Source organism: Mobula birostris, chromosome 8 (genome assembly GCF_030028105.1).
Source record: "Mobula birostris isolate sMobBir1 chromosome 8, sMobBir1.hap1, whole genome shotgun sequence".
Lineage (NCBI taxonomy): Eukaryota > Metazoa > Chordata > Chondrichthyes > Myliobatiformes > Myliobatidae > Mobula > Mobula birostris.
Genome location: NC_092377.1, coordinates 24127306 through 24154026, shown reverse-complemented (window position 1 = coordinate 24154026; position 26721 = coordinate 24127306). Strand labels below are relative to the sequence as shown.

Here is a 26721-nt window from a genome sequence, read left to right as displayed (position 1 = left end):
TAAACCAGGCAGCATCCTGGTAAATCTCCTTTGTACCCGTTCCAATGCTTCCACATCCTTCCTATAGTGAGGCAACTAGAACTGGACACACTACTCCAAGTGTGGCCGAACCAGAGTTTTATAGAGCTGCATCATTACCTCGCAACTCTTAAACTCTGTCCCTCGACTTATGAAAGCTAACAGCCCATAAGCTTTCTTAACTACCCTATCCACCTGTGAGGCAACTTTCAGGGATCTGTGGACATGTACCCCCAGATCCCTCTGCTCCTCCACACTACCAAGTATCCTGCCATTTACTTTGTACTCTACCTTGGAGTTTGTCCTTCCAAAGTGTACCACCTCACAATTCTCTGGGTTGAACTCCATCTGCCACTTCTCAGCCCACTTCTGCAACCTATCAATGTCTCTCTGCAATCTTCGACAATCCTCTACACTATCTACAACACCACCAACCTTTGTGTCGTCTGCAAACTTGACAGCCCACCCTTCTAACCCCCCACATCCAGGTCATTAATAAAAATCACGAAAAATAGGGATCCCAGAACCGATCCTTGTGGGACACCATTAGTCACAACCCTCCAATCCGAATGTACTCCCTCCCCCACGACCCTCTGCCTTCTGCAGGAAAGCCAATTCTGAATCCACCTGGCCAAACTTCCCTGGATCCCATGCCTTCTGACTTTCTGAATAAGCCTACCGTGTGGAACCTTGTCAAATGCCTTACTAAAATCCATATAGATCACATCCACTGCACTACCCTCATCTATATGCCTGGTCACCTCCTCAAAGAACTCTATCAGGCTTGTTAGACACGATCTGCCCTTCACAAAACCATGCTGACTGTCCCTGATCAGACCATGATTTTCTAAATGCCCAGAGATCCTATCTCTAAGAATCTTTTCCAACAGCTTTCCCACCACAGATGTAAGTCTCACTGGTTTATAATTACCCGGACTATCCCTACTACCTTTTTTGAACAAGGGGACAACATTCGCCTCCCTCCAATCCTCTGGTACCATTCCCGTAGACAACGAGGACATAAAGATCCTAGCCAGAGGCTCAGCAATCTCTTCCCTCACCTCGTGGAGCAGCCTGGGGAATATTCCGTCAGGCCCCGGGGACTTAACCGTCCTAATGTATTTTAATAACTCCAATACCTCCTCTGCCTTAATAGCAACATGGTCCAGAACATCAACCTCACTCATATTGTCCTCACGGTCATCAAGCTCCTTCTCACTGGTGAATACCAAAGAGAAGTATTCATTGAGGACCTCACTCACTTCCACAGCCTCCAGGCACATCTTCCCACCTTTATTTCTAATCGGTCCTACCTTCACTCCTGTCATCCTTTTGTTCTTCACATAACTGAAGAATGCCTTGGGGTTTTACTTCACCCTACTCGCCAAGGCCTTCTCATGCCCCCTTCTTGCTCTTCTCAGCTCCTTCTTAAGCTCCTTTCTTGCTACCCTATATTCCTCAATAAACCCATCTGATCCTTGCTTCCTAAACCTCATGGTTGCTGCCTTCTTCCACCTGACTAGATTTTCCACCTCATTTGTCACCCATGGTTCCTTCACCCTATCTTCCTCTTTATCTATCCACCTTTATCTTCCTCTCCAGGACAAATTTATTCTATAACATGCTGCAAGAGATCTCTAAACATCAACCACATGTCCATAGTACATTTCCCTGCAAAAACATCATCCCAATTCACACCTGCAAGTTCTAGCCTTATAGCCTCATAATTTGCCTTTCCCCAATTAAAAATTTTCCTGTCCTCTCTGATTCTATCCTTTTCTATGATAATACTAAAGGCCAGGGAGCGGTGGTCGCTGTCCCCCAGATGCTCACCCACTGAGAGATCTGTGACCTGACCTGGTTCATTACCTAGTACTAGACCTAGTATGGCATGCCCCCTAGTCGGCCTGTCAACATACCATGACAGGAATCCGTCCTGGACACACTTAACAAACTCTGCCCCGTCCAAACTCTTGGAACTCATCAGGTGCCAATCAATATTAGGGAAGTTAAGGTTTCCAAAATCTGCCTCCTAATTTGCTCCTCTGTATCTCTGCTGCTACCAGGGGGCCTATAGAATACCCCCAATAGAGTAACTGCTCCCTTCCTGTTCCTGACTTCCACCCATACTGACTCAAAAGAGGATCCTGCTACAGTACCCACCCTTCTGTAGCTGTAATAGTATCCCTGACCAGTAATGCCACCCTCTTCCCCTTTTTCCACCCTCTCTGTCCCTTTTAAAGCACTGAAATCCAGGAATATTGAGAATCCATTCCTGCCCTGGTGCCAGCCAAGTCTCTGTAATGGCCACTACATCATAATTCCATGTATGTATCCAAGCACTCAGTTCACCACCTTTGTTCCTGATGCTTCTTGCATTGAAGTACACGCACTTTAGCCGTTCCACCTTACTACCTTTACACCCTTTATTTTGCTTCTCTTTCCTCAAAGCCTCTCTATATGTTAGATCTGGCTTTACTCCATGCACTTCTTTCATTGCTCTATCGCTCTGGATCCCATCCCCCTTGTAAATTAGTTTAAACCCTCCCGAACCATTTTTTTCATTTAAAAAAATATTTTATACTTCCGTTGTTTTCTTTCTGGGCATCACAATGTTTTGGAGGAGAAAAGACTAGATTTTGCCCACAGCATCCAACATTGCTCTCCTAAAAGACACATCATTAATTTATAATTGATTTTCATTTGATATGATTAAAGTAAGAAGTTTCTCTGTATGTTCTGCTCTTCAGGGACTGGAATATACCATCCTTACTCAGTAAGGCGACCAAATGATTCCAGATCCACATATGCAGTGCCATCTGAAATCACCTTGTAAGGAACTCAGTGGGAAATTAGCAGTATTCAATAAATATTTGTAATGCCAGCAATATCCCAGCCAAGGACAAATGGATGAAAATATATTGTGCTCTTTCACTATTTTCAAGATCATTAATGAGATTAAATTAATTTTACTAATCTGAAGGAAATTCAAAACAAATCTATGCAAAATCTTCTCATAACTTATCAATCACTTGTTGAATTTGCAGTAAAACACCTTTAATGTTATCTGAGACAAAATAATTCACTTGGAGTTTGCCAGTGTGCGTGGTATAGGGTGAAGGTGGAGACTACACAGAAACCTTAAGACCATAAGACATAGGAGCAGAATTGGGCCATTCAGCCCATCAATTCTGCTCTGCCATTCCATCCTGGCTGATCCCGGATCCCATTCAACCCCATACACCTGCCTTCTTGCCATATCCTTTGATGCCCTGACCGATCAGGAAACGATCAACTTCTGCTTTAAATATACCCACAGGACTTTGCCTCCACCGCAGTCTGTGGCAAAGCATTCCGCAGATTCACTGTTCTCTGGCTAAAAAAAAATTCCTCCTTACCTCTGTTCTAAAAGATCATCCCTCAATTTTGAGGCCGTGCCCTCTAGCTCTGGATACCCCCACCATAGGAAACATCCTCTCCACATCCACCTTATCTAGTCCTTTCAACATGAATCCAAATGCTTTGGATTTTGTTCTAGGTAGGAGCTAATCCAAAACCTGCTGAAATTAGAAAGTCTTTAGTCTACTTACATGCAACTTGAAACTTGTTTGGTCCATACATGTTGGTGTTTAGGATACCTAAGGTAATTATGAGATACCACTGAGAGATCCATATAGGTCCCAAACTGCATTTAAGGCTGCACAGGTGAATGAAAGCATTGACTCACTCACAGAATAATCCTCCTAGACCTCTCTGGCTTTCTATTAAAACAATGAAGTATACAATTCATGTATGAATTGAAATCCCACCTCTGTTGGTAGTGGCATTCTAAGGGAAGATCCCAGTGCGAGCACCTCAGGCCTAGCTGACAGAGGTTGGATATCCCAGGGAAAACTCACTTGTTACAACTTTAAGCAACATACATCAAAGTTGCTGGTGAACGCAGCAGGCCAGGCAGCATCTGTAGGAAGAGGTGCAGTTGACGTTTCAGGCTGAGACCCTTCGTCAGGACTAACCGTTAGTCCTGACGAAGGGTCTCGGCCTGAAACGTCGACTGCACCTCTTCCTACAGATGCTGCCTGGCCTGCTGCGTTCACCAGCAACTTTGATGTGTGTTGCTTGAATTTCCAGCATCTGCAGAATTCCTGTTGTTACAACTTTAAATGCTTTACCTACAACTTTATATGGATACATGGTTTGATAATAAATGAGCCTTCAACCTTTAAAACTACTCAGTAAGGTGCTGAAGACTGACCAGTGCAGTACGGCCTATCCTCATTCTACACAGAGGAAGTCTGCAGCATAGTGCGGTATTAAAGCTAAAAGCACTTCCCTACAAATACACAACTTCTGCAGCAGAAAAGGTGGATAAAAGTGCTGCAGCCATGCACTCATCTGGCAATGGGCTCATTAAAATTTCACAAGCTGCTGAAACTTCCATTGCTTTCACTCTGTCTAATCAGCAGCAAGCCCCTCAGGGTACCAACTCAGAATGTGACATCCATAGCAAACACGGACAGGACATGGCTTACCTGCTGAATTCCATACGTCCAACCCTGCCTGATGCGGTCCCTGGCCCAAACATTGTGCGCATTTTCTGCCAGCTTATCCACCATGGCCTCCTGGGTTGAGGTTAATTTGATGTGGCTCAAATCCATAGGAGCTGGCTTGTAGCCACTGGGCAGCTGGTAGCTGTGTCAGAAAATATAGTAGTTATCATTAGTCATTTTCAGTTATTTACATTGTGCCATGTTATTTAGGCACTAAGAACCGAGACAGTGGCTCTTCAGATTCTCCAGCCACCAATGCATTGTATTACTTAAGATGACAACTCAAGGAATTTCCCAGAAAACTCTTGAGGAACTGCACCTTGTTTAGGGTTTGTTGGAATCTTCCGGACCCAGTACTGAATCCAATAATTTCAGATTGCCAGCATTTCCTGTGCAAGACACACAGCATGCTGGGTGAACTTAGTAGATCAGGCAGCGCCTATGGCGGGAAGCAAATTGGCGATGTTTTGGACTGAGACCCGTCATCAGGACTGCAAAGGAAGACCATAAGACACAGGAGCAGAATTAGGCCATTTGGCCCATCATGTCTTCTCCATCATTCCATCATGGTTGATTTATTATCCTTCTCAACCCCATTCTTCTGCCTTCTTCCTGTAATCTTTGACACTGTGACTAATCACAAACATATCAACATCTGCTTTAATAGACAATAGGTGCAGAAGTAGACCATTCGGCCCTTTGAGCCGGCACCGCCATTCTGAGATCATGGCTGATCATCTACTATCAATACCCAGTTCCTGCCTTGTCCCCATAACCCTTGATTCCCCTATCCACAAGATACCCATCTAGCTCTTTCTTGAAAGCATCCAGAGAATTGGCCTCCATTGCCTTCTGAGGCAGTGTGTTCCACACCTCCACAACTTTCTGGGAGAAGTAGTTCCTCCTCAACTCTTTCCTAAATGACCTACCCCTTATTCTTAAACCATGCCTCCTGGTACTGGACTCTCCCAGCATCTGGAACAAATTTCCTGCCTCTATCTTGTCCAATCCCTTAATAATCTTATATGTCTCAATCAGATCCCCCCTGAATCTCCTTAATTCCAGCGTGTACAAGCCCAGTCTCTCTAACCTCTCTGCGTAAGACAGTCCAGACATCCCAGGAATTAACCTAGTGAACCTACGCTGCACCTCCTCCACAGCCAGGATGTCCTTCCTTAACCCTAGAGACCAAAACTGCACACAATACTCCAGGTGTGGTCTCACCAGGGCCCTGTACAAATGCAAAAGGATTTCCTTGCTCTTGTACTCAATTCCCTTTGTAATAAAGGCCAACATTCCATTAGCCTTCTTAATCCATTGACTAGGCCTCCACTGCCATCTGTGGCAATGAATTCCACTAAGAAGTACTGTTTGATTTTGTTTGGCATTACATCTAGTCAAATCCTCAAAAATGTCAATCAGGCTCGTAAGGCACGACCTGCCTTTGACAAATGCATGCTGACTATTCCTAATCATATTATGCCTCTCCAAATGTTCATAAATCCTGCCTCTCAGGATCTTCTCCATCAACTTACCAACCACTGAAGTAAGATTCACTAAGAACTACTGTTTGATTTTGTTGCAGCTAGTGTACCATGTTGTCATGCAGTAGGTCAGTATGCTCATTGATAAAGGTTTCCTAGCGGCTTTTGAGGCAGATTTGCTCACTTTAAACTCCTAAGTTAGCATATAGGTGTTACTGAGCCTTCCCTACTATCTGGGAGGTGTTGTGGTCTAACAGAGCTCCTCTGTGATGTTCGCTCCCAAATATTTCAAGCTGGAGACCCTTTCTACTGCTTCACTTTTTATGAGTAGTGGAGCTTGCTCACACTCTTTTGATTTCCCTTTTGCACCTCCTCTCTTAGAAGCTGTTTTCTTGTTAACCTCAGTCTCTGTCCTATCACAGGCATTCCATTTATTCTCTTCAGCCCATCCTCCTCCTGCAACTTAATTGATGCTTATTTGTTCACTTCTCCAATTTCAATGCTGGATTGTTAATATAAAAGGTTACAGTTCGTAGCCTTCTTCATAAATGCTGCCTGACCTGCTGAATATTTTCAGCACTTTGTCATTTTAGTTTGGATTTCTAGCATCTCCAGCTTTTCTTTTGCTAATATTAGTAGAACATTCAGAATGAATGTCGATGGGGAAAACCATTTCATGAGTCTTTCTGGGTCATGAAATACATTGTTTGTGACTCACAAATTATCAAAAGTGAATTAGTTTTAACATAAGGTTGGCTTTATTTGTTACATGCACATCGAAAATACAATGAAATGCCATGTTTTGCATCAAATCAAATGAGCGAGAATTGAGCTGGGGGCAGCCTGCAAGTATTGACACACTTCTGGCAGCGCCATACTATGCCCACAATTTACTAATGTCAAATGTGCCAGAGCAGCCTGAGGAAAGCTATGCAGCCATGGGGAGAAAGTATAAACTCCTTACAAACAATAGCGGGAATCGAACTCTGAACAGCAATTGCTGACACTGTAAACGGTTGCACTACCCACCACCGTGAGTACCTAACAGAACCAAAATCAGGAGTTCAATAGAATCAGGACCGAAATTATGGCTGTGGGGGAGGGACGATGTTCCCCAGTGTATTATACTTTTCCTAACCCAAAAGGCTGTTATCTGAGAGCCTCGGCACTCAAATTCTGAATTTCACTTACTTTCTTTCAGTCTGGAGAAACTATGTGAAAAACTCTGTAAAACTGCAGCATTACAGTCTTTTCATTTGACAATCTGCTGTGTATTTTCCATGTCATTTTCAGATTTGTAGCCACCAGATTACCAGGCAAGAATTCAAGCCTGGTTAATGTCATTTCACTGCTAATGCAGTGGTTTCTCTGTATGGTTTCACTGCCAATGTAATGGTTTCTCTGCAGCAGCAGTGTTTGGGTTATGACTAGAGATAACGGGGGCTTTGGAATGTGTGCCATCCAATGAGAGGCATATTGCTTCTTTCTTGTGTGTCTGAGAGGAGGTATTCGTGGTCTTTTGTCGGTGAGAGATGAAGAGAGGAGACACGAGAGGAGCGATCTGGTAGACTGCAGGGTGGAGTGGATTTGAAGTGAGGGTCCAGGAGTTAATAACGCTCAGGGGAAATCGATGGGGAATTAATAGACAAAAAACCGTGAGCTCCAATGTGCACGATAGACTGTTCCAATAAAATGGACCTTTTTTTGTTTACTTTACTAACCCTATAGCCAATTTAAGAATTATAAAGCTTAATTGTCTAATTGCATATGCTGTACCATCTGATCTTTCATGGTACTGAATTGTAACAGGGGAACACATTACGCAGCATCCATACAAACGAGATTTCATCAGTTTGGCGGGGGTGGCAACTGTCTTCCCCTAGATTAACGCAGCCCACCGAGCCTGGGGGTTACACTGACTTTCTGTCTCATGGTCCAAGCATAGATGCTATGTAGCCTCCTCCCTGATGGTAATAGAACGCACAGTCCATGAGCAGGGGTGGGGCGGGGGGGGGGGGTGTTACTGGCCTTTATCCGGTACCTTTCTGTTTCGAAGTCCTTGATGGTGGGTAGGCTGGCGCTGGCAATGTGCTGGGCAATTTCTACTGCCTATTGAAGCGCCTTCCCGTCTGCTGCAGTGCGGTTTCCACTACTGTGCCACCGAAGTAAAGAGGGTTGTGAGTGATGAGAGCTCTCCTGAAGTCGGTAACCATCTCCTTTGTCTTGTTGACAATGAGGAAGAGGTTATTTGCCTGGCACCAGGACCTGAGCTCCTCCACCTCCTCTCTGTATGCCATCTCATCGTTGTTGGTGGTGAGCCCCACCACTGCCGTGTTATCAGCAAACTTGGCAATGTGATTACTCTGGTGTTTGGCCGTGCAGTCATGCACGAACAGAGTGTACAGCAATGGGCTCAGCACACAGCCTTGGGGACACCCGTGTTGAGGATAATGGCAAGGAAGGCGCAGTTGTGCATCCCAGTTATCTGAGGTCTTTTAGTTGGGAAGACCAACCTCAGTTGCGCAGTGGTGTATTTAGACTAAAGAGTAAGATTTTGTTCACCAAGATCTGTGGGACAATAGTGTTGAATGCTGAACTGAAATTCAGAAGCAGCATTCTGACCTAAGTGTCTTTGCTTTCTAGGTGTGTCCAGACCAGGTGCATGACAGATACTATGACAGTTCTGTTGGTAAGCATATTGGTGAGGGTCCAACGCGGCAGAAATGGAGTTTTCGATGTGTGCCATTACCAGCCATTCAAAGCATTTTCTCATGATTGTTGTCATTGCCACTGGGCAGTAGTCGTTTAATTCTGAAGGTGCACAGTTCTTTGGTACAGGGATGATGGTGGCTGATTTGAAGCATGCAGGGACAGCAGCCTGGATGAGCGAAGTGTTGAAGATGTCTGTGAAGACATCAGTGAGCTAGTGTGCACACTCCCTGAGTACTTGGCCCGGGATGTTGTCTAGCCCGGCTGCTACAGTGTCTCTGCAGAGTCCGTCACACATCAGCTGCTGTTACAGACAGTGGCTTCTCACCCGGGTGAGGGGTAGCTTTCATGGTTGGCGCTGTGCTGCATGCCTCGAAGCATGCATAAAAGATCTTTACAGCATCAGGGAGGGAGGTGTCACTGGTACAGTTGATACTGTTTTTCCTTGCACAGTCAGTAATGCCCTTGATGCCCAGCTACATACACCAGGGATTGTTATCAGACAAGTACTCCTGAATTTTTTGTGCATAGATGACCTTTGCCCTCTTACTGCATAAGATAAGGTCTCTCCTGGCTTCTCTCAGAGCTGTTCTGTCACCAGACACGAAGGTAGCAAATCAGGCTTTTAATCGTGAGCACATCCCAGCATTCAGCCAGGGCTTCTGGTTGGCCTGTAAGGTACCAACATCTTTGCACACTTACTGATGTAGCCAATGAAAGATGAAGTATATTCTTTGAGTTCTCCTTTTGGGAAGGGAGCAGATTAAACAACAAGGCTCATGACAGCTGCAGCATCATGACTAAAGTATTCTCTGTATGTATATCTGTCTCTTGGTGATGGCTTGTTCACACTTCTGCGAGAGTGTGAGCTTCCTGCAGCATCCCATGCAATTAAATTCCACTGCAACTAGAGTATATCCACTATTGGAAGAGTGCCTGAACTCTCCATTGGACCAGGGAATAAGCCCTGATCCTATTCCAACTGGAAATGACAGGGGAAATTATGCTGCAGTATCTTAGCTGCACCTGTGAGGCTTGACTTTGTGAGACAGGGTGATGTGGCTGCATTACTATGTGTCCCCTGGCACTCTTCAAGAGCTTGAGGAACAAAGTGACTGAACAAACCTCCCGAAGCAGCATGCAGATCCTGCTACTGTGCTAATCAATCCTTCCCATAGTCATTCACAGAAATGCCCCCAGCAGTACTCATTTCAGTATATTATTCCGAAGAGCTCCACAGAAACCTTTTCTTGGGATTTCCGGGATGATTTTGTGAAGCAGCAGATGCCAAAATCAGAAGTTATGTTCAGTGAGCCAGATCAGATTCACCTCCAGTCGCCTGTTCCAAAGGCAGAGGCCTACGACCTCCGCTCTTCCACTGCTGTTCACAGAGGGGGAATGATGGAGCCAATGAGGTCAATAAATCTGATCTCGTGCCCCATCATTCAGCTCACCACTGAGTCAGCAGTGCAGCACATGTTCTGAGAGGCAAGTCCAGAAGCACTTCTCATCAGGCCCCTCAGCCGTACACCAGTGAACCTCAAATGTCAAATGGTCATCTGCATCCTCTCCAGAACCTTTACGACTATCCTAAAGTACAGTAATCAGAATTGTACATAACACAACAGTTAATGTTTAATGGTTCTATTTTGACTCATCTGGACAGATGTGTTAACTATAACATAACAAGCATTAATTGCTTCTGTTGCATAGCATGGAAAGCTCCATGGGTCCTTCCCAGCTTACAAATACCCAACTTTCATACAACCCGTACATACGGCCAACCATTTGGGAGTCCGGTAGGATGGATTTTGCAGGGCTATTGCGGGGCTGTAAGCACCATCTGCCATGAGGGAACATGGTTCACAGCCACATCTACAACTCAGTAACCTAGGGAGGACAGTAGCATAGTAGTATGACAGTGTTAGTGACCGGGTTCAATTCTTGCCGCTGTCTGTAAGGACATTCTCCCTCTGACCGCGTGGGTTTCCTCAGTCTGCTCAGGTTTCCTTCCACAATCCAAAGATGCTTGGACTAGTAGGATAATTGGTCACATTGGTGTGATTGGGCAGCAGAGGCTCATTGGGTTGCTGGGGCCTGTTACCGTGCTGTCAATAAAATTTTAAAAAAATAGAATAAATACTATATTTTGTGCAGGTTCAATATAAAAATCTGATTATTATTGGCTAACGCCACAAAAGTAATCCTGAAACTTTCTACGTTGTTCTCATATTAATTTATACCTGCCAACTTCACAAATGCCCGTGCACCCGCCAACGAGCTATCATCCTCTCAGCATCCTGCACCTGTCCCAGCTTCCAATCGGTTTATCAAACATGACTTTCCTTCCATAAAACTGTGTTGACCAATCCTATTATCATTTTCTAAGTCCCCTTCTACCACTTTATTCATGGATTCCAGCATTTGTTCTTCTACTGATGTCGGGTTAACTGATCACTATTTCCCCCTTTTCTATCTCCCTCCTCCAGAAGCTGCAGAAAAGTAGTTTTTGAGAAGAATGATGAAAACATCATGGAATGACAGAGGAACAAGTGAGGAGGTGTTGCGAAAAGCCGGAATATGAAGAGAGCTGATATCATCAATCAGGAAAGGGCAACTGGAATTTCTGGGACATGTACTGAGAAAAGAGTTGCTCGAGTGTCTTACAGAGATGGGGAAAATTGATGGAAGAAAAAGTTGTGGTCGGCAGTGTATGACATTCATGAATTATATCAAGGGATGGACAGGCAAAAGCTTTGAAAAGCTTACCAGAATTTCTCAGATTCAGGACAGATGGAAGACCATGATCATCCACATCATACAACATGGCACATAACAATAATGATGACTCCATAATTAATGTGCTTATACTACCTTCCAACCACAGGAACTATCGCATAATTTATGGAAGATACTTTTGAAAGATAGTAACAGTGTATCCTCATGCTCCATTGTAGAGACAGCAGCAAATATGGGAAGTTGTCATGAAGGCATTACATCATCTATGTCATTTAACATTGGTGCCATCTGCCCTAATTCCAATTCACATCTTCAACCCAATGTCCACTGCAAGCAGCCATTATGCATGCCAATCATAGAACATAGAACAGTACAGCAGAGGAACAGGACTGCCAGCCCATAATGTTGTGCCGAATCCCTCCCTTCATCTCTCACACTTCACACCTACGGAAGAGGAAAATACGAAGAAAAAACTCAAATTACACAAGACAGACAAGAGGTATAACACAAATACAGAAGCAAGTGACCTTGAAGTAAGTACCATGAAAAGAGGTTTGGAGGAAAAATTCTACAAGGAAGATGCAGATTGATTTGTCAATACATGCTAGCCTGGAAATTGCTCCATAACTATATTTTGGTGTAAAAATATCAGAGGCATTGGTCACCCCCAAATATTGTTTGTCAAAGCCACATGGAGAGTGAACATTTCCATTATAAGACTGACATTTCAGCAGTTTGTTGTTAGTTTGTGTGAAGCTGCTCTGCACCTGGTGGTGTCAATTTCAGCATTACAACCCCTTTTCTCCTATCTATATTTCTCTTAAGTGTTGACATCAAACCTACGCCCACACTTCTGGCAGCTCGTTCCACACTCTCACCACCCTCTGAGTGAAGAAGCTCCTCCTCATGCTCCCCTTAAAAATTTCACCTTTCATCTTAACCGATGACCTCTAGTTCTGGTCTCACCACTCCTCAGTAGAAAAAGTCTGCTTGTATTTACCCTATCTACTGTATACCCCTCATAACTTTGTATACCTCTATCATATCTCCCCTCATTCTTCTATACTCTAGGGAATTATAGGGTAAATTGTCATTGCATAAATGAAAAATAGTTGGAGTGTGCACTAAGACAAATGCACTGCACCAAAGAGTGCTATACGAGGTCACTCTTACCCTCGACCATTGGGCTCTATAATGAGTTAACCTATAGCCGAGGAAGTGATGACCCCTCCTGTTAGACTGTAGGAGGTAACTTATTTTTTATTCTTTCTTATTTCTCCTAATATTTGTATATCTGTGTACTTGTAATGCTACTGTCTTGTCTCCCTTTCTCTTCACCATTTACACCTCGGACTTCAACTACTGCACAGAGTCTTGTCACCTTCAGAAGTTTTTGATGACTCTGCCATAGTTGGATGCATCAGCAAGGGAGATGAGGCTGAGTACAGGGCTACGGTAGGAAACTTTGTCACATGGTGTGAGCAGAATTATCTGTAGCTTAATGTGAAAAAGACTAAGAAGCTGGTGGTAGACCTGAGGAGAGCTAAGGTACCGGTGACCCCTGTTTCCATCCAGGGAGTCAGTGTGGACATGGTGGAGGATTACAAATACCTGGGGATACGAATTGACAATAAACTGGACTGGTCAAAGAACACTGAGGCTGTCTACAAGAAGGGTCAGAGCCGCCTCTATTTCCTGAGGAGACTGAGGTCCTTTAACATCTGCCGGGCGATGCTGAGGATGTTCTATGAGTCTGTGGTGGCCAGTGCTATCATGTTTGCTGTTGTATGCTGGGGCAGCAGGCTGAGGGTAGCAGACACCAACAGAATGAACAAACTCATTCGTAAGGCCAGTGATGTTGTGGGGATGAAACTGGACTCTCTGACGGTCGTGTCTGAAAAGAGGGTGCTGTCCAAGTTGCATGCCATCTTGGACAACGTCTCCCATCCACTACATAATGTACTGGTTGGGCACAGGAGTACATTCAGCCAGAGACTCATTCCACCGAGATGCAACACAGAGCGTCATAGGAAGTCATTCCTGCCGGTGGCCATCAAACTTTACAACTCCTCCCTTGGAGGGTCAGACACCCTGAGGCCAAAAGGCTGGTCCTGGACTTATTTCCTGGCATAATTTACATATTACTATTTAACTATTTATGGTGTTATTACTATTTATTATTTATGGTGCAACTGTAACAAAAACCAATTTCCCCCGGGATCAATAAAGTATGACTATGACTATGACTATGACTATGACTATGTAATTTCCTCTGGGATCAATAAAGTACCTATCTATCTCCCTAACGTAATCAGGACGTGCAAAACACCCTGCTGCAAGTTAAGCAGATTTTAAGATGCAACTACTGTTTTGGAGTGGTGTGAAGGATCTTCTAGTCCTCCATAAATTACTTAGTCCAACAATGGGAGATTTGGGAGCAGAGTATTAAAGTCAACATATACGATGGATCTCAGCCCAAAACATCGACTATTTATTCCTTTCCATAAATACTGCCTGACCTGCAAAATTACTCCGGCAATTTGCATGTGTTACTCCAGGAACACCACAAGTCCTGGAAAGCAACTTGAGTCAAGCTCTAAACTAATGTTATTTAGTTTGTGCTAAGATCCAATCAGATGAGAAATGATTTCCATTCCCACTCTTTCCTCTCCTGCTAAACATTTATCATGTTTTCTTGCCTAGACCAGCTCAGTACTCGGAAATAATTAGACAACAAGAGTGTGAATTCGATGAATGAGCAAACATCATTTACTAGAAAATAAAACAACTCATCGAAACAATTAAAGGGAAAATAGCATTTTGCAGCGTGTTTCTGGCACAGCTGTTGAGATTGGGCATGTCTCCAATTTAGCAGAATCTGACAAGTCTCTGTCTGCTGTTGTTTTAGTAACAATGATAGAACACATTAAGCAAGAGCTGCAATATTTAAAACCATCCCCTTCACTTCATATCTCCATTGGGCAAATTAATATAGTTCTTGGACGGTTCACTCAAATTCCAACTCAGCATTGAAGAATGTCACAGTCATTGAGCAAGCAAAGAAACTGCTCAGGTCTGAATACCTGAAGGCACCAGAAATATGTTTCAGAGAAGTCAAGACAATCACCAGTAATTGGCTGAAGTATATTGTCAAGGGAAAGCAGGAAGAAGTTTTGTATGAACAGCACTTCATCATATTCACGGGAAAGGTCACAGTCATCAGGTACAAGATGCTCTCATTGTTACTACTCATGGAACAGATGTAGCTCACAGCCCTCCGCTGAGAAACTAGTCAGCCTTTCAATTTTATCTGAGAACAACAATGGATTGTGTCTACAGAGGCATGGAATACAGAGAAAAGTGTACAAATACAGTATGCTCATGGTGGCCTTCATCCTAATGACTAGGGGTGTGCAGACATCCCCCCTCTCCCGGGAGCTCCAGGAGTCTCCCGCATATTAATAGTGGCTCCCTGATGCACACAAATTATATACAATATCACGGAAATCAGTTTTTTTGAGAGCAAGCGAGAGAAAGCAAGAGAGAGCATGAGAGCGACCACGAGAGAGAGCGCGCGAGCAAGAGAGCGAGAGAGCGACCAAGAGAGAAAGCAAGCGAGAGTGCGCGAGCGAGAGCAAAATCAAGCGAGAGAGTGAGCGAGAAAGCAAGCAAGAGCGCTTGAGAGTGTGCGAACGACCACGAGAGAGAGAGAGCGCGAGCGAGAGCACGCCATGGCAGAGTGTTCCAAATAAAATATAAAACGTACGTCACACCAGACTACACTAAAGTGTACCCCTGCCTAACAGAGGTCAAAATCATGACAGTGTTGCTCACTGCACTGTTTGCAACAGTGACTTTTCTATTGCCCATGGTGGGTTAAGACTGTAAAAGACATGTTGAGGTGAGTTTAACAGGTGTCATTCATTCATTAGCATAGCTAAAGTTATTTAAACTAGCTGGCCAGCTACTAAGGAGCTACTCTATTGCAGACATCCCACCTCTCCCGGAAGTCTCCCACAAATTGATGGTGCTCTATGTGTTGATTCTGGCAATGCACAGGTCTCACTACCTGCAGTGGTTCTACCTGCCTGGGGACATGATTGGCCATGTTGCTGTGGAGCACTCCCTTAACTGGTAATTGATAATTGGTTTGTAATTGTCACATGTATTGAGGTACAGTGAACAACTTCATTTTGTTTGTCATCCACACATCTCATTTCACAAGGTTAATACATCAAGGTAGTACAAGGGAAAAGTAATAACAGAATGCAAAGTTTCAGTTGCAGGGAAAGTGCAGGCAGACAGTGAAGTGCAATGGTTATGACAAGTTAGATTGTGAAGTCAGGAATTGGACTGTATCATAAAAACTTGTGCAGATGAACCCCCTTTGACCAGAAGTCGACAGTCTGCAAAGTAATCAAGAGGGGAGACAAAATGATGGATCTAGTCAGGTGTTTCACAAACAAACCATAAAATTCACTTGGCAGAGTCAAGCTGGTTGAGTTCTGAAGGTCAGTTATCAGAATGTCTTGCTGATCTCACCGATTAAAGCGCCTAAGACTGAAATCATCGCGGCGGTGCAGAGGCTGTTCAGCACTGTCTACCAGCCTCTCACTCACTGCTACCAAAGGAAGGTGTCTGCATAAAATGGCCTCTCTCAGTCTCTCTCTCACTCACTGTTCCCAAGGGAAAGTCCTTGTGTTTGAATAATCACCCTCTCTCCCTCGATGCTGTCGGAGGTTGGTACAAGAGCAAGGTTTAGTCAATGCAGTTTGTGGATTGGACTCAAATTCACGGAAGATGTGTTTCTAGTTTCCTGGTTGCTCCTTTTACTTGTTGCTAGTTCGGGTGATTTTGAACTGGGGTGGCTTGTAGATAATGAACATCGAGCTGAATTGAAGTATGCCTTTTGATTTTGTGCTTTACATTCTGTGCTTTCGTTCTTTTTTTCTCTTGCCATTGTGCAATTTATTTTGTGTTTTGCCTGTGGAGGAGGGGGTTGATACCTTTTCTTTGAACAGGTTCCATAGTTCTTCTTTGTTTCATGGCTGTCTGTGGAAAGATGAATCTCAGGGTTGTAAAGTACATTTATTATCAAAGTATAAATGTATTTTGAAACCTCTGAGGTGCTATTGAGCGAACCAGCACAAGATGTGTACCAATTTGCTTTCATCCTAACCATCCTACCTGTTGCAGATGCATCTGCCCCGGATAGAAGTAACCAATGAACAGATATCCTCCAGTCCTGACTTCATACTGAGCTTATGCTACATCACATTGTATGGCATAACAAATGAGACCAATTCAGAGAAGTTCTGGTAGTTCAAAACGAATGCAATTCAAGTCCTCATGGCCCAGAATCTTCCTCACTCTGCCATCCCAATCAAGCTAGGGAGATATTCATGATTTAATTGGACTGCATAGAGCAACACCAGAAGCAGCATAGCTAATAATAAGGCACTAACCAGGTGAAGCTGAAGCACAGGGCGGCACACATGTTAAAACGCACCAAAGCCTATGAAGCATGCAATAAATACAGCAAAACACTCCCATAGCCAACAGATCAAATCAAAGCTCTGCAATCCAACCACATCTAGAAATAGTGGTGGGCAATTAAACAGTTAACAGAAAGAGGAGGCACCAACAGTATTCCCATTCTCTGTTACAGCAAGTCATGGGCAAGTGGTGAAGACTAAAGTGTCCACCACAATCAAAAGCCAGAAATGCCAAGAATCTATTTCCCTTTGCTCCTGAGATTCTCAGCATCACAGAAGCTGGTCTTCAGCCAACCTGATTAATTCCGTGTGATAACAAGAAAACTGGATACTGCAAAGCTATGAAGCCAAACCAAGTCTGGCTGTCAGACTGAGACTTACTCCCTGGAACCAGCATCTAGCTAAGCTGTTCTAGCACCATTATAACACTCGCATCCACCCAACGATATGAAAAGTTGTCCAGGTGCATCCTGTCTTCTTTTTCTTCTTGTGAGTTCCTGAGACCCTAAGACTGAAGCCATCTGATAGGGGCACCCCTAGTGGTAAGGTCAAGGTGGAGGTTCCAGACAAAGAGAGATCCAACCAAGGCTGCAACGGTGGAGCTGGCGGCAAATGATGACACATCACAACAGAAGTGAAGGTGGAGGAAGGCTGCAGAAGTGACGAGTTCCCAGTTATCTTGCATGTCCTGCCACTAGGTCCTAACCCCGCTCTGTAAAGGACCGTGTGGTGGCTGCCTGTACAGCTGCCCCCACCCATGTTAAACAAAGTCATGCACAGGCATTCTCCATGAAGGGAATAACTCCTTGAGAGAACACAACACTCGACTCAAGTGAGCACACCACATCCTGTTCACAAAGAAGGGCAAATAATTGCTCAATCAATGCACCCTGAATTATTGGTGCAGTGAACATTAAGAGCCACCTGCTCACTGTTTCCCAGTTTGGGTTTTCCCAGGGCAAATGAACTGGAGTGATCATCATAACATTGGTCCAAACATAGACCTCACAGCTGAATTTCAGAGAAGTGAGAATGACAGGCACAGAGAGGGGGGGGATTGAGAGGGGCAAGTGGAGAGGGTGAGGAGAGAGGGGTTGGAGAGGGGGGTTGGAGAGGTGGGTTGGAGAAGCGGGGTGGAGAAGGAGAGAAGTGGGCAAGGAGGGGGTTGGAGGAGAGAGGGGTGGAGGAGAGAGTAAGAGGGGGAACCTATCTGGTCACAGGGGATATGAGATACATTGGGGATGGTGAGTGTATCTTCGACATGCCAGTGTTGCTCAAACCCCAAGAAATGAAAACATACAAATAAATATATGAGCTCATTTTCTGTAGAAGGTCTTGAGAAATTAAAGTTACTGCCTGCAGATCGTTGAATGACTTTATTATTGATAGACCTAAAGCAAGCATGGTCAATTTCCTGGTGAACACCATTTGCAAATTATTAGCAACCTTTCAAAGACCTCAAGAAAGCATTGCTTCGAAGTCTGGTAAGCAGTCAGATTTTATTGGAACTCTTCATCCAATAATTTTATTTTTCATATGCTCTCGTTGCCTAAGGGGTATCTCCTTATTTCTGAGATTTCTTTCATTTTCCACTCATCAGTAAGTGGACCTGGAAGCATTATGCCTCTTATATTGTTTCAGATCATCACTTTGGTCTTAAGTGTTAGAAATGTATTGCTGCTTATTGCTAAATACAAATTTTGAATGCTGCAGGGTAAACGTGAACATCTGCCATTATAAACCATGTCATAGCAGAGCAGCAACTGTGCTTATGCATCAAAAAAAGCACTAGGCACAGTCTTGAAGGGATTTAAATGTTCCTGGTTGTTGCTTTGCCTCATTCCCCCAATCTACAGGCCAACAGATGCGCATGTTACCTATCGAAATGGGGAAAAAAATTTAAATGTCCAACATTCCTCTGTTCGATTTAACATTAATTTATGCTAAGGTGGTATAGTGGCACACCAGTGGAGCTGCTAGCACGCAGAGGCAGTAATCTCACAATCGTGATCTCATCTGCTGTCTGTGTGGAGTTTGAATGCATTCCTAAGGACTGCATCGACTGAGAAAGCATAGCTGCAACAGATCATGAGGACCTTAGTTGAAGTGTTTTTGCTAAAAGTATTAAATGATAAAGTATTTACTGAGACATCACCAGCTACATGCCTCAATTAACATTAATTGCTGACAGGTTTATTTTCAGTCAATTTTTTAACACTGGCAAAGCCAACATTTGCTGCTGATTTGTAATTGCCCGTGGGAAGGAGACGGTGAACCTCCTTTGTCTGGCCTGCCAACCTTCACAGGATGAGCAGATATTTCCTCTACGAAGCCCCTCTACAAACTCCATTCCCCATCACCAACTCCATCCATCTCCATGGCAGCTCTCCTAAACTGAACCAGCCTGTTCATAATTTTGCAGTCTCATCTCATCCAAGATGTCTAGGCTGTGTCATCACTTCTCCATCCTGTAATGTTCCCCTGCCTCAATTCATCAGCAGTTGCCATGTTGATGCATTTGTCACTTCAACAAATGACTTCACCACCTCTTGCAGATATCCTTGATACTGGGGTGGGTTGTGCCCATGATGGAGCTGTTAAGTCTATAATCCTCGGCAGCCTTTTGCAATCGTGCACATTGCATCATAGGCTGGTATGGAGGATCCAACCAGTCACAATTCCTTCCACAGTACATCTATAGAGATTTGCAAGTGTCTTTGGTGACGTACCAAATCTCCTCAAACTCCCTTGAACTTCCTGAGCATTTTCACGAAAGCTTGAGGACATACAGAACTCTGTTGCCCCAAGTCACTGAATGTTGAAATGGAACTGGTTTCGTGACAGCAGGAGAACGACATTAAAGAATCACTTGGCAAAGATGTTTAAAATTTTAAAAGGAATGGGATAAATCAAAATAGCAGATCCGATAAATATCTAGAATGAAAATCAAGGGAGATGTATATAAAAGATTAAATAGAAAAAACAGGATGGAGAGATGGTTGCAAGGATGTGCTGTTACAACTGGAATAACCTTTTTTATGCCATGGACCCCTACCAGTAACTGAGGGGTCCATGGTCCTCAGGTTGGGACTCCTGCTGAAGGGTAATGTCAAAGCTCTCTGCTTCACAGACACCATGAGAAGGATAAAACTGTTCCAATTTTAGCCGACTTGTCAGAAAATCATCCAGCAAAATGTGGAACATGCATCACAGAAACATAGAAATCTATAGCACAATACAGGCCCTTCAGCCCACAATGTTGTGCCAACCATGTAACCTACTCTAGAAGTTGCCTAGAGTTTCCCTACTGCATAGCCCTCTATTTTTCCAAGCTCCATGTACCTATCTAAGGGTCTCTTAAAAGACCCTATTGTATACCACCTTCGCTGGCAGTACATTCCACACACCCACCACTCTGTGTGAATCAATTCAATTCTATCCAGAGGACTTTGCAGAGCTTCCTTTATATTTTGGGATAATTCTCAGTTTCTGATGTCAGACGTAATTATGACTTACTGCAGTATTAAAAACTTACCCACGCTTACTCAACAAAGCAAAACAGTTTCATGGTGAGTATTCCGTAAAATGTTAAAGTCTGTGTCAAATCAGTAATTCAAAGCTGATTGGAGTAGCGAAGAATGCAAGAACACACCCTGCAGAGAGTGTGCTGTTGCAAGATCAACACTGGGTTTCCCATCTTAATTTGCAGGCGTGGATGTCAGAAGCAGCTGGCTGTTTCAGAGCACTGACATCTTCATCTCTGGTACAACTGCAAACACTCAGTTTGGTTGTTAACTCTTTGAACTTTACACACCATCATCACTCCTTACAATTATGATCTTTGATCAGACTTTTGTCTTGTGCCCTGATATCTTCTTTCCTGACTTTATACTCTGCCACCGCTCCTTACTGTGACACAGCAGTTAAAGAAAAAGTAACTGAGAGACCTGAATCAGTAATAGAGACTTGTCTTTATAGCTCACTATTGTAGCAATGTTACCTATATTCAGTTCTGGAATTTAAAAAAAACAACTAGACATGGGCAATGCCGGCCACAAAGTGATATAATACAAAGTGGGGGCTTATATGGGAGGCAGGGTTTGAGGGTCGGCACAACATTGTGGGCCGAAGGGCCTGTACTGTGCTGTACTATTCTATGTTCTATGTTCTCTGTTCTATAATGAGGCTTGACGCAGTGATGTCTTACAGCTTCAGAGACCCAGGTTCAATCATGGTCTGTGGCACTTTCTGTGTTAAGTTTTCATATCTTCTGTGTACCCCATGACAGTTCTCCCTGCTGTTAGGCTCCCTTTGGATCCACCCAGTGCTCTGGTTTCCCCCCCTCGCCCAAAGACACGATGGCTGGTGGGTTAACTGACTTCACAAATTACCGCTTGGCTTGTGGATGGCATGAGAATCGGGGTTGTTGACAAGCATGTCAGGGAGAATAAATTATTGGGAATGATAGCACTTCTCTGAGAGACAGATAAACTTAATGGCCACTCTACATTGTAAGAAAACATATTGAAAAAAACTGCCAGATTGAGCATATATGCCATTTTTAATTATATGACAGATTATCTCTTTCACCAGAACTAGTACAAATCAGATGCAAAATTACAGTGGCTCACATTACCCAGTCTAGATAATGTATTGAAATATTAGCCTCTTGAACTTGCTCTTCACCATTAAATTATAGCCTCAATTCTCCTTTCCAGTCTACACAAAGCAATTTTACACTCCTTTTCTTATCAAGATTTTCTCTAGCTATGCCTTAAAAATATCCAAAAACTTTGCTTCTACCAGCATCTAAGGAAGGGTTACAAGCACACAAGAACCTCTGAGAGAAGGAATTTCACCTCATGTCTGCCTTAAGTAGGTAAACACTTATTTTTGAACACTTCTCCCTGGTCATTGACTCTCAGTAAAAGACTTGGGATTTAATCAAGTCACATATTCCTCTTCAAAACTCCAGTGGATACAAACCTTGCCTGCCCACTTCCTCATAAGACAGCCCACACATTCTGGGTATTTTCTGAACTGCTCTGACTCAGCAAGAAAGTGCAAAACTGAAAACTAGTAATACATTCCCCCTCATACCCCATCAGTTATTTATTTTTATACACACATTCTTTCTCTCACTCTCCTTTTTCTCCCTCTGTCCCTCTGACTATACCCCTTGCCCATCCTCTGGGTTCCCCCCCCCCGCCGCTTGTCTTTCTCCCCGGACCTCCTGTCCCATGATCCTCTCATATCCCCTTTGTCAATCACCTGTCCAGCTCTTGGCTCCATCCCTCCCCCTCCTGTCTTCTATCATTTTGGATCTCCCCTTCCCCCTCCAACTTTCAAATCCCTTACTCAATCTTCCTTCAGTTAGTCCTGACGAAGGGTCTCGGCCTGAAACATCGACTGTACCTCTTTCTAGAGATGCTGCCTGGCCTGCTGCATTCACCAGCAACTTTTGTGTGTGTTGCTTGAATTTCCAGCATCTGCAGAATTCCTGTTGTATACATTAACTCAAGAGAGTTTGCAAATGCTGGAACTCCAGAGGAACAAACTCAAAATGCTGGAGGTACTCAGCAGGTCGGGCAGCACCTATTGGGCCAAAACCCTTCATGAGTACATCAAGTGAAGAATTTTGAAGAAGTTACACAGAGATCACATGGAATTTAATATTCAACTTTCACCTATTTCTGTAGAGTTTTTTTTATATTCATTTACAGGGATGTGGGTGTCGCCAGCTAAGCTAACATTTATTGCTCATCCCTAGTTGCCCTTGAGAAGGTGGTGATGACCTGCCTTCTTGTACCGCTGCAAGGTTTTCAACCTTGTTTTACAGAACACTGCGCATTACATCTTTCTTTTTGTTAATTCAGTATGTCATGCAGCCCTATGTATTAGAAAAACAAGCCAACTGAAGTAAAAATCTGAGTTGTGAACAACTCTCAGAATTTAATAATTATGTCAATATGCATCATGTCAGGCCGCCTACACTCTTCAACAAAAAAGGACAACAGATGCACCAGAAAGAGTTCAAGAACTCTCATCTAATAAAGGGTTGAAGTCCTGCTAAAAAACCATGAGCTTAAAAAGCAAATAATTTATAACTGCCGCTAAGCCAATAATATCCTCTGATGTTCATGAATATTATTTTTTATTATGCATAGCTTTACGAGCAGGGTTCATTGTTGCAATTCTTAGTTTATTTAAGACAGAGTAAGGGAGTGCAAAAGTGGGGGACATAATTTGATGAAAGCCACTAATAAATCCAGTAAGGAATTCAGATATTTCTTTGCACGTGGAGGCTGCTGCAATAAAGGGTTCAGGCAGGTGGCCAGGATACAAAGAAGTGAGAACCAGATTAGTGTGAGGGAATGGAAAGAATTATACCAGGAGTATTTGAAAATGCTGCCATAAATGTTGATCATACTGTTGGCGTCAATTTGGAAATTCCATTGATTCATCCATCTCCATGCTCTTACGATGATGGCATTCTGACACCGTAAGTGTCAAACAATTATACTTAACACATTAGTCTCATCCCTAATTAAAATGAGCGAGAGTACAGGAAGACAGAGAGCTTAGTGACGTGACGACAACCTTTTCCACAGTACCAGCAAAACAGCTGGGCTTTGACTTCTGAAAGGAGGTGACACACATGTTCCTGTCTATCAACAGTGCCGAGGTTGAGGGGTAGTGAGCTTCATGTTCCTAGATGAGAACATCATCAACAGCTTGTCCTGATCCAACCACATCTATGTCATTGCCAAGAAAGCTCACCAACTCCTCGAATTCCTCAGGAGGCTAAAGAAATCCAGCATGTTCCCATTGATTCTGACCAATGTTTATTAATGCATGATAGAAAGCATTCTGTGTGGATGCACAATGGCTTGGCATGGCAACTGTTCTGCGTCCGACTGCAAGAAACCGCAGAGGGTTGAGGACACAGCTCAGCACATCACAGTATAATCAGTATATCACTCACCAGTATAATCAAAGGCTCCACCTTCCCCAGACAGTCCTTCTTCTCCCCTCTCCCATAAGGCAGGAGATACAAAAGCCTGAAGCTATGCTCCAGAACAGCTTCTATCCCACACGGAACAGACTCTTGAATGCACCTGGTATAAACTACGATGGACTCTACCTTGTTATGATCTTGCAGGTTATCATTTACCTGCACAGTAATTTTTGGAATCTTTTACACTTTATTCTGCATTGTCAATGTTTTACCTTGTTCTAGCTCAATGCACTGTGTAATGATTTGATCTGTATAAACAATATGCAAGACAAGCTTTTCACTGTATCTTGGAACATGTGAAAATACTGAACCAATATTTTTGTAACTGAAACTGGTATAAATAAGATACAAAAACTAGGAGTGATATTCCAGCACTTTATGACCACCATCGGAAACAATTTGCAAGGCAAAGCTAGATAAATGTATGAGGTAGAAAGGAACAGAAAGTAATTGACTTAGGGGAATTGACAAAGTGTGGCAGAAGGCCTGTACAAGTCATAAATAGCACCAAGAATTAATTGTGCAACTGTATTTACTACATGTATGAGAGATTTAGACATTTAAATAGACAAGGTATAGAAGGATACAGTCCTAATGGAGGCAAATGGGAATAGTGTGGTTGGGCAAAGGTTTGGTATTGACATGATGGACCGAAGGCCTTACTTCTGTGATAGACATCTCTATGGCTCAATGAAAACCAATGTATATTCCTGTAACTTATGCACATTTACAAAGGAGATTGTGGCACCTCCAGATATTACCCAATGAGACCTGTTATCACAAGCATGAGAAATTCTGCAGATGCTCAAAATTCAAAGCAACACACACCAAATGCTGGAGGAACTCAGCAGGTCAGGCAGCATCTATGGGAAAAAAAAATAAAAGTTGACGTTTTGGACCAGGACACTTCTTCAGGGCTGAGAAGGAAGGGGGCAGATGCCAGAATAAATACACATGGGGAGAGGGGAAAGAGGTTAGCTGGAAGGTGAAGACAGGCAGGTGGGAACGGTCAAGGGCTGGAGAAGAAAGAATCTGATAGGAGAGAAGAGTGGACAATAGGAGAAAGGGAAAAGAGGATTAAATAACTTGCAAGTGAGAATAAGTAAATTAAAGGTCAGAGTGGGGAAAGAGGAAAGGGGGGGGGGGATTTGTTTACCAGAAGGAGAAATTGATATTCATACCATCAGGTTGGAAGGTACCCAGATGCAAATTGTTTCCAGTAGCATTACATGTAAACAAAAGTTAACACCATGATTTTTATCACAGCCACATTTCCAGTGTGCATGACATTACCAGACCTTCTGGAGTTCACAGTGCTAGACTGCATTATGCATTCTCAAAGTCCAAACCACATTCATCCATTAACTTCACAGCTCAATTCAATAGCAGGGTGAATAAAATGTGAGCCACCCAATTGATTTTCTCAGCTGTAAATCCCCCAAATATCATTTTATTTCAAAACTAAGGAGCCTCATGCCATCCAAAGCAGAATAATTGCAGATGGCTTTTCCTTCAGCCTTCATCCAGATTGGACATGAAGGATTAATTTCAGTCAGGATTAGTGGAATTAGGCAAGAAAATAGATAAACCAAGTCAACAGGCCTTCTCTGATCTTTACTTTGCTTCAGAACCAGGCTAACTGTTCTGTTAATTATACTTTACCACGCATTGTCGCTTATCTTATCTCATCAAAAGGGCATCAGAAGAACCAGGAGAATTATCCATTCAGATGGAGGAGATGTACAGGTCCCCAACATGTCAAGCTGCCAGAAGATGAATTAATCGTCTTCAACCCCCTTTAGGAGGTCTGGCATAGCATCAACAAACACCAATACTGAGCTTATAACCAAGTCACAATCTCAACAACCCTCAGAATGAAAATATGCATGTTGCTGTCGCTAAAAATAATTTCCTTTTCCTTTAAAAGCAATTTCCTTTTCACAGTGAGTAACCTGAGAGATTGTACAGTAGACTTTATATGGAGAGGGGGTTGGGAGTGTTGGCATTGTGTGTGAATTCTCAAAATCATAAATATATTCTTTACATGCAGGTAAATAAAGTATCATTGGTGGTTGATATCAATTTTTTTTGAAAAAGCATTCATTCTCGTTTATAGTCTCAACCTGCCAGACTGGGTAAATGGTTTGAGTTTGTACAGTGATATGAGCAAGACAAACGTGTTCAGCATTTGCTTTCCTCCTCAGAATGCAGCTCATTCAGTGTGCATTGATTTTAGCTCACTTATCACCATCTCTGCAGCAATGGGGGTATCATGGGAGGCCAAGCAATTGAACAAAACCTGCTCAATGGCCTTGGAAGATAATGCTCTTTCCAACAAAGTACAAACCATGTCAGTACAGTACTTCATTACACTCACTCAAAATGCTTCGTCTCTACAATAATAACTCGTACTATGCTAGAGTTAGCACAGATTGTGATTGCCTGAGTTAGAGGGGTGGGAGCATGGGGGAGAGAAAGAAACACACACACACACACACACACACACACAGGGAAGGAGAGAGACAGAGACAGATACACAGAGAGAGGAAGAGAGAAACTGAGACAGAGAGACAGACTCAGAGAAGAGTGACAGAGACACAGAGAGACAGACACACAGAGAAGAGAGGGGGGAAGGGGAGAGGAAGGAGTGGAGAGTTGGGGAGAGAGGGGGAGAGAGGGGGGAGAGAAGGGGAGAGAGGGGGAGAGGG

At 43.4% G+C, this 26721-nt stretch overlaps 1 protein-coding gene across 1 annotated transcript in view; it reads right to left on the bottom strand.

Annotated features, from left to right (window-relative positions):
• Window positions 1-26721, bottom strand: part of ryr2a (ryanodine receptor 2a (cardiac)) — a 785545-nt gene that overhangs the window by 371066 nt on the left and 387758 nt on the right. The window contains exon 25 of the mRNA XM_072264911.1: window positions 4551-4710. Coding sequence (XP_072121012.1) covers window positions 4551-4710 — 160 coding nt within the window. The remainder of the gene's footprint in view (window positions 1-4550; window positions 4711-26721) is intronic.